The following is a 17,414-nucleotide window of genomic DNA, read 5'->3' on the forward strand; positions in this document are numbered from 1 at the left end:
GTGTCTCCTAGCACGCACCCTGTCTTGGATCCTCGCATGTCTCCTAGCACGCACCCTGTCTTGGACCCTGGCATGTCTCCTAGCACGCACCCTGTCTTGGACCCTGGCATGTCTCCTAGCACGCACCCTGTCATTGACCCTGGCGTGTCTCCTAGCACGCACCCTGTCTTGGACCCTGGCGTGCCTCCTAGCACTCATCCTTCCTTGAAACCCTGTTGTGTCTCCTAGCACGCACCCTGTCTTGGGCCCTGGCGTGTCTCCTAGCACGCACCCTGTCTTGGACCCTGGTGTGTCTCCTAGCACGCACCCTGTCTTGGACCCTGGCGTGTCTCCTAGCATGCACCCTGTCTTGGACCCTGGCGTGTCTCCTAGCACGCACCCTGTCATGGACCCTGACGTGTCTCCTAGCACACACCCTCTCTGGGACCCTGGCATGTCTCCTAGCACTCATCCTTCCTTGAAACCCTGTTGTGTCTCCTAGCACACACCCTGTCTTGGACCCTGGCGTGTCTCCTAGCACGCACCCTGTCTTGGACCCTGGCGTGTCTCCTAGCACGCACCCTGTCTTGGACCCTGGCGTGTCTCCTAGCACGCACCCTGTCTTGGACCCTGGCGTGTCTCCTAGCACGCACCCTGTCTTGGACCCTCGCATGTCTCCTAGCACGCACCATGTCTTGGACCCTGGCGTGTCTCCTAGCACGCACCCTGTCTTGGGCCCTGGCGTGTCTCCTAGCACGCACCCTGTCTTGGACCCTGGCGTGTCTCCTAGCACGCACCTTGTCTTGGACCCTGTTGTGTCTCCTAGCATGCAACCTGTCTTGGACCCTGGCGTGTCTCCTAGCACGCACCCTGTCTTGGACCCTGGCATGTCTGCTAGCACGCATCCTTCCTTAAAACCCTGTTGTGTCTCCTAGCACGTACCCTGCCTTGAACTCTGGCTTGCCTGCCGGATTCACGAAACCTGCCGACCGCTGCCAGAGGTCCGGAGCCAGATGACTGCGGCCTGATGTTCGGAGCTGATTTCCGCAGCCTGATGCCTGGATCCTGTCGGTCGTTGCCAGTAGTCCAGAGTCTGATGCCATCGCACCCTGCCTTCGACCCTGGCGTGTCTCCAAGCACGCACCCTGTCTAGGACCCTGGCGTATCTCCTAGCACGCACCCTGTCTTGGACCCTGGCGTGTCTCCTAGCACGCACCCTGTCTTGGACCCTGGCGTGTCTCCAAGCACACACACTGTCTTGGACCCTGGCGTGTCTCCTAGCACGCACCCTGTCTTGGACCCTGGCGGGTCTCCTAGCACACACTGTTATGATTGAGTCACCGTAGGAGGCAAAAACAGAAATGCTAGCTAAGTCCAGGAAACCAGAGAAGTTGGCAGCTATCGGATTGCAGACCCATGAACCTATCAACACAACTAGCAGTAGCCGTGGGGGGTTCCTACGATGCCCTAGACCCCTCGATCACAGCCGGAGAAATAGCTAGGCCTAAAGAAAGAAAGGGGAAAACTACACTGCCCCAGAGCAGACCCCAAAGCAATAGGCAGCCCCCAACATATAATGATGGTGAAGCAAGATGAAAACACTAACACAGGCAGAAAGATAGACTGAGCAAAGACGGGGCCCAATCTAGCTAGATAGAAAAGGACAGGAAGGCTGCTGTCTGCAATCCGTGAACAACCCTATGAAAATAAGAGCCAACAGACTGACAGTGAAAAAGGCCCTGAAGACGCTAGGCTTCAAAAAAGCTATGTCAGTACTCAGGAATATTCTGAAGACAGAGCTACAGGCAAAAGGAGGTTCAGCTCACCCCAGCAGGGAATGGCAGAATCCAGAAAAGCAAGGAAAACAAAAACAAAACACTAATGCAAACAGGCAAAGCAGAAAAACTTAGCTTAGAGGAGCAGGAATCAGACTGGTGTCCTAGAAGTCCACAGAGAAATCACCCGCAGGGCAGAAGGGCGTCGGCAGCCCTATATTCAGTCCGTGACTCCACTCAGCCAGTCATCCTCATCAGGTTCAGGTGCCTGATAATCAGGCTCATTACCTTCCTTCACCAGAATAGGGAGTTCACCAGACCTCAGTGACGAAGGGGAAAATGAACTCACAACAACACACCCTGTCTTGGACCCTGGCGTATCTCCTAGCACGCACCCTGTCTTGGACCCTGGCATGTCTCCTAGCACGCACCCTGTCTTGGACCCTGGCGTGTCTCCTAGCATGCACCCTGTCATGGACCCTGGCGTGTCTCCTAGCACGCACCCTGTCTTGGACCCTGGCGTGTCTCCTAGCACTCATCCTTCCTTGAAACCCTGTTGTGTCTCCTAGCACGCACCCTGTCTTGGACCCTGGTGTGTCTCCTTGCACGCACCCTGTCTTGGACCCTGGCGTGTCTCCTAGCACGCACCATGTCTTGGACCCTGGCGTGTCTCCTAGCACGCACCATGTCTTGGACCCTGGCATGTCTCCTAGCACGCACCCTGTCTTGGACCCTGGTGTGTCTCCTAGCACGCACCCTGTCTTGGACCCTGGCGTGTCTCCTAGCACGCACCCTGTCTTGGACCCTCGCGTGTCTCCTAGCATGCACCCTGTCTTGGACCCTGGCATGTCTCCTAGCACGCACCCTGTCTTGGACCCTGGCGTGTCTCCTAGCACGCACCCTGTCTTGGACCCTGGCGTGTCTCCTAGCACGCACCCTGTCTTGGACCCTGGCGTGTCTCCTAGCACGCACCCTGTCTTGGACCCTGTTGTCTCCTAGCATGCACCCTGTCTTGGACCCTGGCGTGTCTCCTAGCACGCACCCTGTCTTGGACCCTGGTGTGTCTGCTAGCACGCATCCTTCCTTGAAACCCTGTTGTGTCTCCTAGCACGTACCCTGCCTTGGACCCTGGTATGATTTCTAGCACGTGTTATGCCTTGAACATTTGGCGTGCCCTTGCACGCACTTTGCTGTGCTTCACTGTTTATGCCTTGCACCTGATTAAAGCTTGAAACCACGTTTATTGAAGAAACCCAATGATCTCGCTTTATGTTTTGCATCCTGCTCGTCCTGCTGCCAGACACTCACTAGTGTCCCCCTGAGCCGGCCGTCTGGTCCCAGCAGTGGTGGTGGCTCACCCCCTTGGTCTTGACCCTGACAATCCCTGTACAGGGGGTGGTTTCTCACTAGGTCAGCTCACCCTAAGTGGGTGAGTGCCACTGCCCAGAGGGTCCACTCAAAAAATCAGCTCAGCAGAAACTGAGTCCGTCACATAGATAGATGGACAGATAGATGATAGATAGATAGATAGATAGATAGACAGATGGATAAATCATAGAATCATAGAATCATAGAATCATAGAATCGTAGAGTTGGAAGGGACCTCCTGGGCCATCTGGTCCAACCCCCTGCTCAAAGCAGGATTCGCTAAATCATCCCAGTCAGATGTCTGTCCAGCCTCTGTTTGAAGACTTCCATTGAAGGAGAACTCACCACTTCTCGTGGCAGCCTGTTCCACTCATTGATCACTCTAACTGTCAAAAAGTTTTTTCTAATATCTAATCTGTGTCTCTTCCCATTCAGTTTCATCCCATTGCTTCTAGTCTTTCCTTGTGCAAATGAGAATAAAGTTGATCCTTCTACAATGTGACAGCCCTTTAGATATTTGTAGACAGCTATTAAGTCTCCTCTCAGTCTTCTCTTTTGCAAACTAAACATTCCCAAATCCTGCAACCTTTCCTCATAAGACAGGGTTTGCAGACCGGTCACTATTCTGGTCGCTCTTTTCTGAACTTGCTCCAGTTTGTTGATGTCTTTTTTAAAATGTGGTGCCCAAAACTGGACACAATATTCCAGATGAGGTCTGACCAAAGAGGAGTAGAGGGAAATAATGACTTCACGTGATCTAGACTGTATGCTTCTGTTAATACATCCTAGAATTGCATTTGCCTTTTTTGCTGCGGCATCACACTGTTGACTCATATTCAGTCTGTGATCTATTAGTATACCCAAGTCTTTTTCACATGTGCTGTCACTTAGCCCTATTCCTCCCATTCTATATATGCTTTTTTCATTTTTATTGCCCAGATGTAGTACTTTGCATTTCTCCCTGTTAAAAACCATTCTGTTAGTTGCTGCCCACTTCTCCAGTTTATTTAAATCTTTTTGAATCCTCTCTCTCTCTTCTCTAGTATTAGCTATCCCTCCTAGCTTTGTGTCATCAGCAAATTTAATCAGTTTACCCTCAATTCCTTCATCTAAATCGTTGATAAAGATGTTGAACAATACAGGGCCCAGGACAGAGCCCTGTGGTACCCCACTTGAGACATTCTTCCAACTGGATGTGCAGCCATTTACGACCACTCTTTGGGTCCGATCACTAAGCCAGTTATGAATCCACCTAACAGTTGCCTTGTCCATTCCATACTTAGTCATTTTTTCAATAAGGATTGTATGAGAGACTTTGTCAAATGCTTTGCTGAAGTCAAGATATACTATATCTACAGCATTTCCTTGATCCACCCAATCAGTGATACCGTCATAGAAGGAAATTAAGTTAGTCTGACATGACTTATTAGTTAGAAACCCATGCTGACTCTGTTTAATCACTTCATTCTTATCCAGGTATTGACATACATGTTGTTTAATAATTTGTTCAAAGATCTTTCCTGGTATAGAAGTCAGACTCACCGGCCTATAGTTGCCTGGGTCCACCTTCTTCCCCTTTTTGAAGATAGGAACAACATTTGCTCTTCTCCAGTCTTCTGGCACTTCTCCTGTTCTCCAAGAATTTTCAAAGATTATGGAGAGGGGTTCAAAAATTTCTTCTGCTATCTCCTTCAGTACTCTGGGGTGTAATTCATCTGGACCTGGAGACTTGAATTCATTTAGGTTAGCTAAGTGTTTCCTCACTATCTTTCTGTTTATAGATATCCTGGATTCTTCTATTCCCTTAATAGGACAGTGAATAACAGTTGATGTTGCATTTCCTTTCTGAGAGAAAACAGATGCAAAATAGGAATTTAAAAGTTCAGCCTTCTCAACATCCTGTCTTACCATTTCATCATTTTCATCCTGTAAAAATCCTATAGCATCTTTGACTTTTCTTTTACTTTTGACATATCCCCAAAATCCTTTATTATTGCTTTTGACATCTCTTGCAAGCCTCAGTTCATTTTCAGCTTTAGCTAATCTGATTTGTGCCCTGCAGGTTCTGCAGACAGCATTATATTCTTCTTTAGATATGCCTCCCTCTTTCCATTTTATAAACATTTTTTTCTTCCTTTTTAGCATGTGCTTAAGTTCTGTGTTCATCCATCCTGGTTTCCTTAAATGCTTCCTATTCTTCCCTCTTTTCGGAATTGTTAACAACTGTGCTTTGAGAATTTCATTTTTCAAGATTTCCCATCCTTCCTGGACATTTTTGTCTTTAAGGATATCCAGCCATTGGATCCCTCCAATTCTCTTTCTGAATCCCTTAAAATCTGCCTTTCTGAAATCTAACCTTGATGTCTGAGTCTTCACAGGTCTTCCACCTCTAGTAATCCAAAATTCTAAAATAGCATGGTCGCTACCTCCTAGGGTCCCAGCCACTTTTACCTCCTCAACCATTTCCTCCCTGTTTATAAGGATTAGATCCAAGGTAGCAGTTCCCCTTGTTTTCTCCCTTACCTTTTGGAAGATAAAGTTGTCAGCAAGAGAGGATAAGAATTTCCTTGACCTGTTAGTTTTGCCTGAGAGAGATTCCCAACAAATGTCTGGATAGTTGAAATCTCCCATGACAACTATGTCATATTTTTTGGAGAACTTGGCCATCTGATGCATAAAGAGTTCATCTATATCTTTGGCTTGCTCAGGCGGCCTGTAGTAAATGCCTACAATGGTGTCCTTTCCATTGTTCTGTCCTTGTATTCTTACCCAAACAGTTTCCACAGAACTCCCAGTCTCTGAAGCTTCAATCTCTGTGCAGATATACGCGTTTCGAACATACAATGCGACACCCCCTCCTCGTTTATCAAGTCTGTTTCTTGCAAATAAGTTGTATCCTTCTAGTCTTGTATTCCAATCATGTGTATTGTCCCACCAAGTTTCAGTGATTCCAATTACATCATATTTCTGTTCCTGTGTTAGTAGTTCCAATTCTCCTTGTTTGTTGCCCATGCTTTGTGCATTAGTATAGAAACATTTTAGTTTGTGATTGGTTTCTCTTTCTCCAATATTTTTATTAATTAGATTCTTTCGTCTTTGTTCTTCTTTTCCACTTCTAATAGCAGAGTTCTCAATAGCATTTGTCAGGTGTATGGCTTTTTCTGGTCTTTTGCTTCCCTTCCCATGTTGTTCTAGTTTAAAGCTCTCCTTACAAGTGTAGCAAGGCGACTTCCAAATACATGCTTTCCAGTCTTCGTAAGGTGCACCCCATCTCTAGCAAGTAGTCCATCGTATAAGTAGTTCACTCCGTGATCCAGAAATCCAAATCGTTGCTGACGGCACCATCGACGTAGCCAGTTGTTCACCTGCAGAATCTTATTCCACCTCCTTGTTCCATGGCCATCCACTGGGAGGATGGAAGAGAAGACCACCTGCGCTCCCAGTTCTTTCACTTTCTTGCCTAAGTCTTCAAAGTCTCTGCAGATGGTTTCCAGGTCGTTTCTTGCGGTGTCATTTGTCCCCACATGTAGTAGCAGGAATGGGTAGTCATCTGTAGGTCTGAAGAGTCCTGATATCCTGTCAGACACATCTTTAATTTTTGCACCTGGAAGACAGCACATTTCTCTTGTAGTTATATCCGGTCTGCAGATAGCGGCCTCTGTTCCTCTCAGCAGGGAATCCCCCATGACCACCACTCTCCGTTTCTTCTTCACAACATTTTTCTTTCTCCATCCAGGAGGACTCTGAGGGCGTACAAGGTTGCTGTTTGTTGGCAAAGTCTTATCCTGATGTATTTCTTCATCGTTTTCCTGCGTGAGAGCCTGGTACTGGTTCCTGAGCAGTATGGGTGCTGACTGCCTCCTGATCCTCCTGCTTCTCTGGGTCACATGTCTCCATTCCTCTGTTTCTTCAGGTGCACTTCGAATTTCTTCTCTTTCTGTAACATGAAGAGATAATTGTGCTCTGTCCAAGAACTCTTCACCTTCCTTAATGATCTTCAACGTAGCTAACCTCTCTTCGAGATTTTGCAACTTTTCCTCCAACAGGGACACCAGCTTGCATTTGTGGCATGTGAAGTTTGGCTTTTCCACTGGTAAATCTGTGAACATGTAGCAAGAAATGCAGCTCACCAAATGGCTCCTGGCCTCTTCCATCTTAAGATTTCTTAAAAACGATGAAAGATGAGCCAATTTCCTCTTTTCAGCTGCAACGGCCAAAACCCAGTGATCGTTGAGCTCGCGGAGACTCTTCACTTATCCCAGAAGGCACTGGGAATATGCAAATGATCTCCTCAAGACTCTTCCCCTGGTTTTCCGATTTCCTCTTTTCAGCTGCAACGGCCAAAACCCAGTGATCGTTGAGCTCGCGGAGACTCTTCACTTATCCCAGAAGGCACTGGGAATATGCAAATGATCTCCTCAAGACTCTTCCCCTGGTTTTCCGATTTCCTCTTTTCAGCTGCAACGGCCAAAACCCAGTGATCGTTGAGCTCGCGGAGACTCTTCACTTATCCCAGAAGGCACTGGGAATATGCAAATGATCTCCTCAAGACTCTTCCCCTGGTTTTCCGATTTCCTCTTTTCAGCTGCAACGGCCAAAACCCAGTGATCGTTGAGCTCGCGGAGACTCTTCACTTATCCCAGAAGGCACTGGGAATATGCAAATGATCTCCTCAAGACTCTTCCCCTGGTTTTCCGATTTCCTCTTTTCAGCTGCAACGGCCAAAACCCAGTGATCGTTGAGCTCGCGGAGACTCTTCACTTATCCCAGAAGGCACTGGGAATATACAAATGATCTCCTCAAGACTCTTCCCCTGGTTTAGATAGATGATAGATGGATGGATAGATAGATAAATAGATGGATAGATAGATGATAGATAGATAGATAGATAGAAATATAATAGATAAATGGATAGATAGATGGATAGAGAGACAGATAGATAGACAGATAGATGGATAGATAGATAATGGATAATAGATAGATAATAGAAAAATAGATGGATAGATAGATGGAGATAGATAATATATAGATAGATGATAGATAAATAGATAGATAGATAGATGAATAGAGAGATAGATGAATAATAGATGATAGATAGATAGATACATAGATAGATAGATGGATAGATAGATGGATAGAGAGATAGATGGATAATAGATAGATAGATAGATGATAGAAAAAGATAGATAGATAGATATAGATAGATAGATAGATAGATAGATAGCAAGACGGATTGATAGATATATAGAAAAATAGATAGAGGTAGAGATAGAGGGATGGTGAACTATGAAGCCAATAGGGGACTTTATAATATATACAATAATGCAATTTTATGGCAATGTACGGGGTTTTTACAGTGACACACCTTAGGTGATGAGCTGAACTGCCAGTGAACTGCTCAGCTCATCAGACGCTGCCAAGGAAAACAAAAGAGGAGCAAGGGAGGAAAACGAAAGACGAGGAGGGACATGGGGGGAGGTGAAGCTATAGATTTTCAATGTGCAGGCGCAACATTCCCAGCCCCGCAGTGTGAATACTTAATAACACACTGTGGGGCGGGATCTGGGGACTCCAAAACACACAGGCTCGATAGCCTGATGTCAATTCCCGGGCAGCACACACTGCGCATACCCGAGAACTAGTGGAACAGCGCAGGCGCCCACCGGCATGTAATGCCAACAGCAACACAGGAGGAGGCGGCGTAGGGACGAAACAGGGGGATGATGGACAGCTGGGAGGCGTCTTAAACAGAGGGACATACTATACCTCTGTGACTGAATCCAGGTATGAGGACCTATTTATAAAAGTCAATATTTCGGTGTTACTGGGGATCAGACACTACTGCTGCTGCTGCTCTTTCATATGGGGGACTACACTTCTCTCATACCCCAAAATCAGACAATAGAGCTGGTGGAGGCGTTGGTCTGCTCCTATCACCAAAATGTACCTTTCAGGTTATCCCTCAAGTACCCTCACTAGTCTTCCCTTCTTTTGAGGTCCATGCTGTCAGCCCTTCTCCATGCGAGTGGCGGTGGTATATCGTCCTCCCGGCCTTTCCCATCAGTTCCTGGATCATTTTGCCACTTGGCTTCCACATTTTCTCTCCTGTGACATCCCTACCCTGATCATGGGAGATTTCAACATCCCCATTGCTCTTCCCCTCTCCCTATCTGCTACTCACCTGTTGTCTCTAACCTCCTCATTCGGCCTCTCGCAGCTTACTAACTCTCCAACGCATGAAGATGGAAACTCCCTCGACTTGGTCTTCTCTTGGCTTTGTGCAGTGGATGATTTCACAAACTCCCCTCTCCCGCTCTCTGACCACAACCTTCTTTCATTCTTTATCAAGAACTGCCAGGCTGCTCAGGTCACCCCCACTGTCCAGACTTATAGAAACATACAGGCCATTAACACTCAGAAACTTATGACAAACTTGTAGTCTTCTTTGGCCCCTATCTCCTCCCTCTCATGTCCTGATTCTGCACTAAAGCATTACAATGAAACTCTTCAAAGTGCCCTGGATGAAATTTCACCTCCTATACAAAAAACAACACGACACAGACGGCGACAACCCTGGCACACCTTGCAAACATGTTTCCTGCAGCGATGCTCCAGGTGCGCCGAACGTCTGTGGAGAAAATCCAACCTACCTGAAGATTTCATCCATTATAAGTTTATGCTCAGAACATACAACACTGCCCTTCACCTCTCCAAACAAACCTATTTCAACACCCTCATCACTTCACTGTCCAATAACCCTAAACGTCTCTTTGACACTTTTCATTCCCTACTCAACCCAAGAGTGCATGCCCCAACCATGGAGCTTCAAGCTGATGATCTGGCCAATTACTTCAAAGAAGCAATTGACCAGATCTGACAGGAAATTATCTCCCAATCCCCTCATACCATGCACTGTCCTCCCTCCCCCACTGCATCTTGCTCAATCTCTGATTTTGAACCAGTCACAGAACAAGAAGTAAGCAGGCTCCTTGCATCTTCTAGCCCAACCACTTGCACCATTGACCCCATTCCGTCACATCTCCTCCAGTCCTTTTCCCCTATTGTCACCACCCACCTAACTAAAATATTTAACCTCTCTCTCCTGGTATCTTTCCTACCTCATTTAAGCATGCCTTCATACATCCACTACTTAAGCAACCATCCCTTGACCAAAACTGTGCCTCTAACTATAGATCTGTCTCTAATCTTCCCTTCATCTCTAAACTCCTGGAACGCTTGGTCCACTCCCATCTTATTCGCTATCTCTCTGATAACTCTCTTTTTGACCCTTTCCAATCTGGTTTCCACTCTTTACACTCTACTGAAACTGCCCTCACTAAAGTCACTAATGATCTACTAACAGCTAAATCTAATGGTCATTACTCTATGCTAATTCTCTTGGATCTCTGCAGCATTCGACACTGTGGATCATCAGCTCCTCCTCACTATGCTCCACTCCATCGGCATCAAGGACACCATTCTCTCCTGGTTCTCCTCCTATCTCTCTGACCGCTCCTTTACTGTATCTTTTGCTGGCTCCTCCTTCCCACATCTTCCACTTACTGTTGGGGTTCCTCAAGGATCGGTTCTAGGTCCCCTCCTCTTCTCTTTGTAGACTGCCCCTATTGGTCAAACAATCAGTAGATTTGGTTTCCAGTACCAATCTCTATGCTGATGACACTCAATTATACGCTTGTTCTCCTGACATCACACCTGCCTTTTTAGAAACCACCAGCGATTGTTGAAACGCTGTGTCTAGCATCATGTCCTCACTATATCTGAAACTGAACCTGTCAAAGACTGAACTCCTTGTGTTTCCTCCCTCTACTAATGCACCTATGCCCGACATTGCCATTTCTGTGTGTGGTTCCACTATTACTCCGCAGCAACATGCCCGCTGTCTTGGGGTCATACTTGACTCCGAGCTTTCATTCGCCCACCACATTCGATCACTGGCTCGCTCTTGTTATCTGCACCTCAAAAACATTTCTAGAATTCGACCTTTTCTTACTTTTGACTCCGCAAAAACTCTTATTGTTTCTCTTGTTCATTATCATCTGGACTATTGTGAATCTCTTCTAATTGGTCTCCCTCTTACCAAACTCTCCTCCCTCCAATCTGTCTTGAATGCTCAGTCAGGATCATATTCCTCGCCAATCGTTACACCAACGCCTCTACCTTGTGCCATCCCTTACACTGGTTACCCATCCACTCCAGAAACCAGTACAAACTTATTACCCTCACGCACAAAGCACTCCACGGCTCAGCATCACCCTACATCTCCCTCGTCTAAGTCTACCACCCTACCCATGCCCTCTGTTCTGCTGATGACCTGAGGTTAGCATCCTGAATAATCAGAACCTCCCACTCCCATCTCCAAGACTATACACATGCTGCGCCAATTCTTTGGAATGCACTTCCCAGGTCAATATGATTAGTCCCCAATCCCTACAATTTTAAGCGTGCTCTGAAAACACATTTATTCAGACTGGCCTACTGCCTCAACACATTAACCTAACTATTCCATGTGGCACAGTCAAAAGTTTTACCACAACCAGGTTTCCTGCATCATGTTCCCATATGCTTTATGCATCTATTAGCCCTCTGTGTCTGTACTGTTACAAACTTAACATTATGGTTGGTCCGAACAATGAAGGCAACTGTTACCACCCAACTTTTGAGTCTACTGTTGTGAATTCCCTGGCTGAGACTTCTGAGCCGAAGCTCCCCCTGCTCCCTCCGATGGTTACTGGAGGAAGTGGAGCTGGCCAGATTGACAGAGGTCTGCCACCTGATGATGATGATGACGATCTGGGGTTACTGATTGGAGTATTTAAGTCTGCAGACTTCCTTCAATCCCTGCTGGTGATAGCTTTCCTGTGCATTAAGGTCTGATGTCTCCTGCCCTGATCCTGCATTGTTCAGCTAAGTTGTGCATTTGCTAATCCTTTGCATCTGATCTGGTTTTCTCTCTCTCTGCTTGTTGTGTGGGTTCAGCTTGTTCCTCTGAGGGCCGTGCTGGACCACCGCTCCATATGTTACAGCCTGTGTCAGTTTGTTCAGTCCCCTGTTATATTGGTCTCTTTTGCTTTGCTTCCAGTTCATACCGGAGCGCTCATATAGTGGGGGCAAAGTCGTGTGACTTCAGTGTTTTTTTGTACATCAGACGTGTTGGATTTTTCAGGGTTTTTGCTTACTTGAAGACAGTATCTTTTCTTTCCTGTCCTGTCTAGTCAGTTTAGGCCCCATCATTTGCTCAGTCTATTTTTCTGCCTGCGTTTGTGTTTCATCTTGTCTCACCGACAATATATGTTTGGGGGCTATCTATTCCTTTTGGGGTCTGCTCCGGGACAGTTTAGATTTAGGCTTGCTTTAGGCTTATTTAGCTCCCTGGCTGTGCCGAGGCGTCTAGGGCATCATAGGTACGTTCCACAGCTACTGTTAGTTGTGTGGATAGGATCAGGGGTCTGCAATCCGCTTAGTTACCAACTTCTCTGGTTTTCTGGTGACTTAGCCTGTTCCTGCCATCCTCCTCGGTGACCCATTCATAACAGTCTACCTTTTTTCCTCATAGATTGTAAGCTTGCGAGCAGGGCCCTCATTCCTCTTGGTACATGCTATGATCTATATGATTATTGTTATGCTGTAATGTCTATTGTCTGTACAAGTCCCCTCTGAAATGTAAAGTGCTGCGGAATATGTTGGCGCTATAGAAATAAAATTATTATTATCAGAACAGAAGAGCCACCTTCACAGAATGCAGCCTTAGTTCTGCTGAAGGTGGCTTTTAGTTAAAGACGCCCTGGAGGGTGACAGGTTCCCTTTAATAAGGTTTAGTTTTATCCTTTTGTCAGCAAACATGAGGAATGACAAGAGACACCGCATTTAAGATTTAATTTTGGTTAAAACTATTCCAACATTATGAACATAAAAAAGTGTTCTCCCCTATATGACATCTTTGATGTTTATTAACAGTTAATTTCCAAGTAAAATATTTCCCACATTGAGAAAATGTAAAAGCTTCTCCTCTGTGCGACTGCTCTGATTGGGATCAAGAAGCGCTTTCTGGTTAAAATATTTCCCACATTAACATGAAAAAGGCTTCTCCCCTGTGTGAGTTCTCTGGTGCTTAACACAATTTGATTTGTTGTTAAAATATTTCCCACATTCTGAACAGGAAAAAGGCTTCTCCCCTGTGTGAGTTATTTGGTGGATAACAAAATGTGATTTATGTGCAAAACATTTCCCACATTCTGAACATGAAAAAGGCTTCTCTCCTGTGTGGATTCTCTGGTGCTTAACACAATCTGATTTATTGTTAAAACATTTCCCACATTCTGAACAGGAAAAAGGCTTCTCCCCTGTGTGAGTTCTTTGGTGGATAACAAAATGTGATTTATGTGCAAAACATTTCCCACATTCTGAACATGAAAAAGGTTTCTCCCCTGTGTGAGTTCCCTGGTGCTTAACACAATATGATTTATTGTTAAAACATTTTCCACATTCTGAACAGGAAAAAGTCTTCTCCCTTGTGTGGATTCTCTGGTGATTAACACAATCTGATTTATTGTTAAAACATTTCCCACATTCTGAACAGGAAAAAGGCTTCTCCCCTGTGTGAGATCTTTGGTGGACAACAAAATGTGATTTATGTGCAAAACATTTCCCACATTCTGAACATGAAAAAAGTTTCTCCCCTGTGTGAGTTCTCTGGTGCTTAACATAATCTGAATTATTGTTAAAACATTTCCCACATTCTGAACATGAAAAAGGCTTCTCCCCTGTGTGAGTTCTCTTGTGGGTAATAAATTGTGAATTCTGTGCAAAACATTTCCCACATTCTGAACAGGAAAAAGGCTTCTCCCCTGTGTGAGTTCTTTGGTGGATAACAAAATGTGATTTATGTGCAAAACATTTCTCACATTCTGAACATGAAAAAGGTTTTTCCCCTGTGTGAGTTCTCTGGTGCTTAACACAATCTGATTTATTGCTAAAATATTTCCCACATTCTGAACATGAAAAAGGCTTCTCCCCTGTGTGAGTTCTTTGGTGCTTAACAAGATTCCCTTTCAGGCTAAAATATTTCCCACAATCTGAACATGAAAAAGGTTTCTCCCCTGTGTGAGTTCTCTTGTGGGTAACAAAATTTGATTTCAGTGCAAAACATTTCCCACATTCTAAACATGAAAAAGGCTTCTCTACTGTGTGGATTCTCTGGTGATTAACACAATCTGATTTATTGTTAAAAGATTTCCCACATTCTGAACATGAAAAAGGCTTCTCCCCTGTGTGAGTTCTCTGGTGAGTAACAAAATGTGATTTCCATGTAAAACATTTCCCACATTCTGAACATGAAAATGACTTCTTTGCTTTAGGAGCAGTTTGTTTTTTAATGCCTCTTTTGTGACTTTGATTTTCCTTAGTAGTCAGTAATGAATCAGAAGATGGGACCTGTTTCATAGGATCAGATGACAGATCTTTGCTGTGAATGGATGATGATATATCTGGAGTAATAGCAATCACTTCAGTTGTATCTTGTAGGATCTCAAGATCATCAGATTGAAAAATTGAAGATGTCAGCTGTCCATCTGATCTCCTGGTACAGTCATCTGCTAAGATTAAAAAACAATTATTTTTTAATAAAATTTCCTTGAGTTTTATATTTTTGAACATTTTTACTTAAACTGTCCATAAAAATGGCAAGCTATGTAAAAAAACTTTAATTATTTACCAAGACAATGACAGTTCAGTCTGATAGAAAACCAGGTGTAATGTTTTACCTGTAGTTTATTACAATCCTCCTTGAAATTACCGTATTTTTTTGACCATAAGACACACCTAGGTTTTAGAGGAAGAAATTAGGAAAAAAAATTGAAGCAAAAAATGTGGTCAATTCTGTACTTAATATCCCCTATCCTGATATATATGGTCCCCTCATCCCCATTCTTATACACATGGCCCCCTCATCCATATCCTGGTATGCATGGCCCCCTTATCCCTACCCTGGTATGCATGGCCCTATCCCTATCCTGGTATGCATGGATCCCTCATCCCTATCCTGTTATGCAAGGCCCCATCGCTATCCTGGTATGCATTGATCCCTCATCCCTATCCTGGCATGCATGGCCCCATCCCCATACTGGTAAGCAGGGACCCCATCTCATCCTAGTATGCATGGTCCCATCCCTATCCTGGTATGCAGGGTCCCCTATCTCATCCTAGTATGCATGGCATCTCATCCCTATCCTGGTATGCATGGCGCCGTCATCCCTATCCTGGTATGCATGGCCCCATCCTTATCCTGGTATGCATGCCGCATCATCCCTATTCTGGTATGCATGGTCCCATACCTATCCTGGTATGCAGGGACCCCATCTCGTCCTGGTATGCAGGGCCCCCATCTGGTCCTAGTATGCATAGTCCCATCCGTACCCTGTTATGCAGGGCCCCCATCTTGTTCCCTTATGCATGGTCCCATCCCTATCCTGGTATGCAGGGCCCCCATCTTGTCCTAGTATGCATGCTCCCATCCCTATCCTTGTATGCAGGGTCCCATCATCCCTATCCTGGTATGCATGGCCCCATCCTTATCCTGGTATGCATGGTCCCATGTCGTCCTGGTATGCATGGCCCCATTTCGTCTTGGTATGCAGGCACCCCATCTCATCCTGGTATGCAGGGCCTCATCTTGTCCTGGTGTGCAGGGCCCCATCTCGTCCTGGTATGCAAGGCCCCATCCTTATAAGTGGCCTCCACCCCCATTGCTATCCTGGTATGCATGGCCCCCATCAGAAAACATTAAAAAAGTAAACCATTACACTTACCTACCCGGCGTTCCCTCATAGCATCCTGCTCCGTTGCTAGCAACTGCATTATGCTTGTAAGCAGTGCTGAGAACAGTGAATATTCATGAATATTCATTTCTCTTAAGTGGCGGCACACGTGACTGCTGTAGCAGCAGGAAGCCGGTGGCTGACACTGCGCGCTACTGAAGAGCAATGAATACTCACTGCCCTTTGCGTGCACAGTCCTGACAGCTGTGCTCTGCTTGTGAGCAGCACATGACATCCCTGCCATCCACTGCTTACAAGCATATAGCAGTTGCTGGCACCGGAGCAGGGCTGTTATGATTGGGTCATCAAGGAGGAGAGCAAGCCCAAGCTAAGCTACTGAAAACCAGAGAGGTTGGTAACTAAGCGGATTACAGACCCCTGATCCTATCCACACAACTAGCAGTAGCCGTGGAGCGTGCCTATGGTGATCCTAGATGCCTCGGCACAGCCAGAGAGCTAACTAAGCCTAAAGCAAGAAAGGGGAAATCTAAACTGCCCCAGAGCAGACCCCAAAGGAATAGACAGCCCCTACACAAGTATTGACGGTGAAACAAGATGAAAGCACAAACACAGGCAGGAAAATAGACTGAGCAAATGATGGGGCCCACATTGACTAGACAGGAAAGGAAAGACACTGTCTGCAATCACGCAAAAAACACTGCAAAAAAAGTCCAACACGTCTGATGCAAAAAATACTGAAGTCGCATGACTTCACCCACTATATCAGCACTCTGGTATATTCTGTAAGCAGAGCAAAAAGAGGCCAATCTAATAAGGGACAAAAACAAACTGGCACAAGCAGTAACATATGGATGGAGATTCAGCACAGCCCCAGCCGGAGCAGGCTGACCACACAAAACTGAGATAGACAAAACCAGATCAAATTTAAACAGAATAGCAAATGAACACTTAGTTGAACATGCAGGGACTGAGCTGGAAACTAAAACCTCAGGAGGCAGGAAGAAAACCACCAACAGGGATAGAGGGAGTCGGCTGTCTTAAATCCCAGTCTGAAACCCCAGATCTCCAATCGTCGTCCTCATTATCAGGTGGCAAGCCTCTGTTAATCAGATCAGCTCCATTACCTCCAGTAACCACCAGAGGGAGCCCAGAAAGAGAACTCGCAACCCCTCTGTCAGTTCCACTACCTTCAGTAGTAACCAGAGGGAGGCCAGAAAGCGAATTCACAACACAGGGCGCTGTGAGGGAGCGCAGGGTAGGTAAGTGTAATGGTTTGTTTGTCATGTCCGCCATGTCTGTTATGTCTGCCATGTCTGTTTTGCCTCAAGAACCGCTGGAGCAGTGTGCACGCGCATCTCGTGTCTGCTATCCTGCTTACCTCGTGACTGCTGAGCTGCATGACTGCTGGGTCACCTCGTGACTGCTGAGCTGCAGGATGCCTGGGTTTCTGCTCTGCCTTCTGTGATCATCTCGTCATGTCTAGAAACCCTCATCATGT

At 45.9% G+C, this 17,414-nt stretch overlaps 1 protein-coding gene across 1 annotated transcript in view; it reads right to left on the bottom strand.

Annotated features, from left to right (window-relative positions):
• The window catches only part of LOC141076224 (uncharacterized), a 112,158-nt gene that overhangs the window by 55,654 nt on the left and 39,090 nt on the right, over positions 1–17,414 (bottom strand). The window contains exon 5 of the mRNA XM_073563581.1: positions 13,212–14,731. Within this exon, the coding sequence (XP_073419682.1) occupies positions 13,212–14,731 (1,520 nt within the window). The remainder of the gene's footprint in view (positions 1–13,211; positions 14,732–17,414) is intronic.

This window comes from Dendrobates tinctorius, unplaced genomic scaffold (assembly GCF_039654945.1).
Source record: "Dendrobates tinctorius isolate UK_male_01 unplaced genomic scaffold, ASM3965494v1 ptg000395l, whole genome shotgun sequence".
In the NCBI taxonomy this organism is placed as follows: domain Eukaryota; kingdom Metazoa; phylum Chordata; class Amphibia; order Anura; family Dendrobatidae; genus Dendrobates; species Dendrobates tinctorius.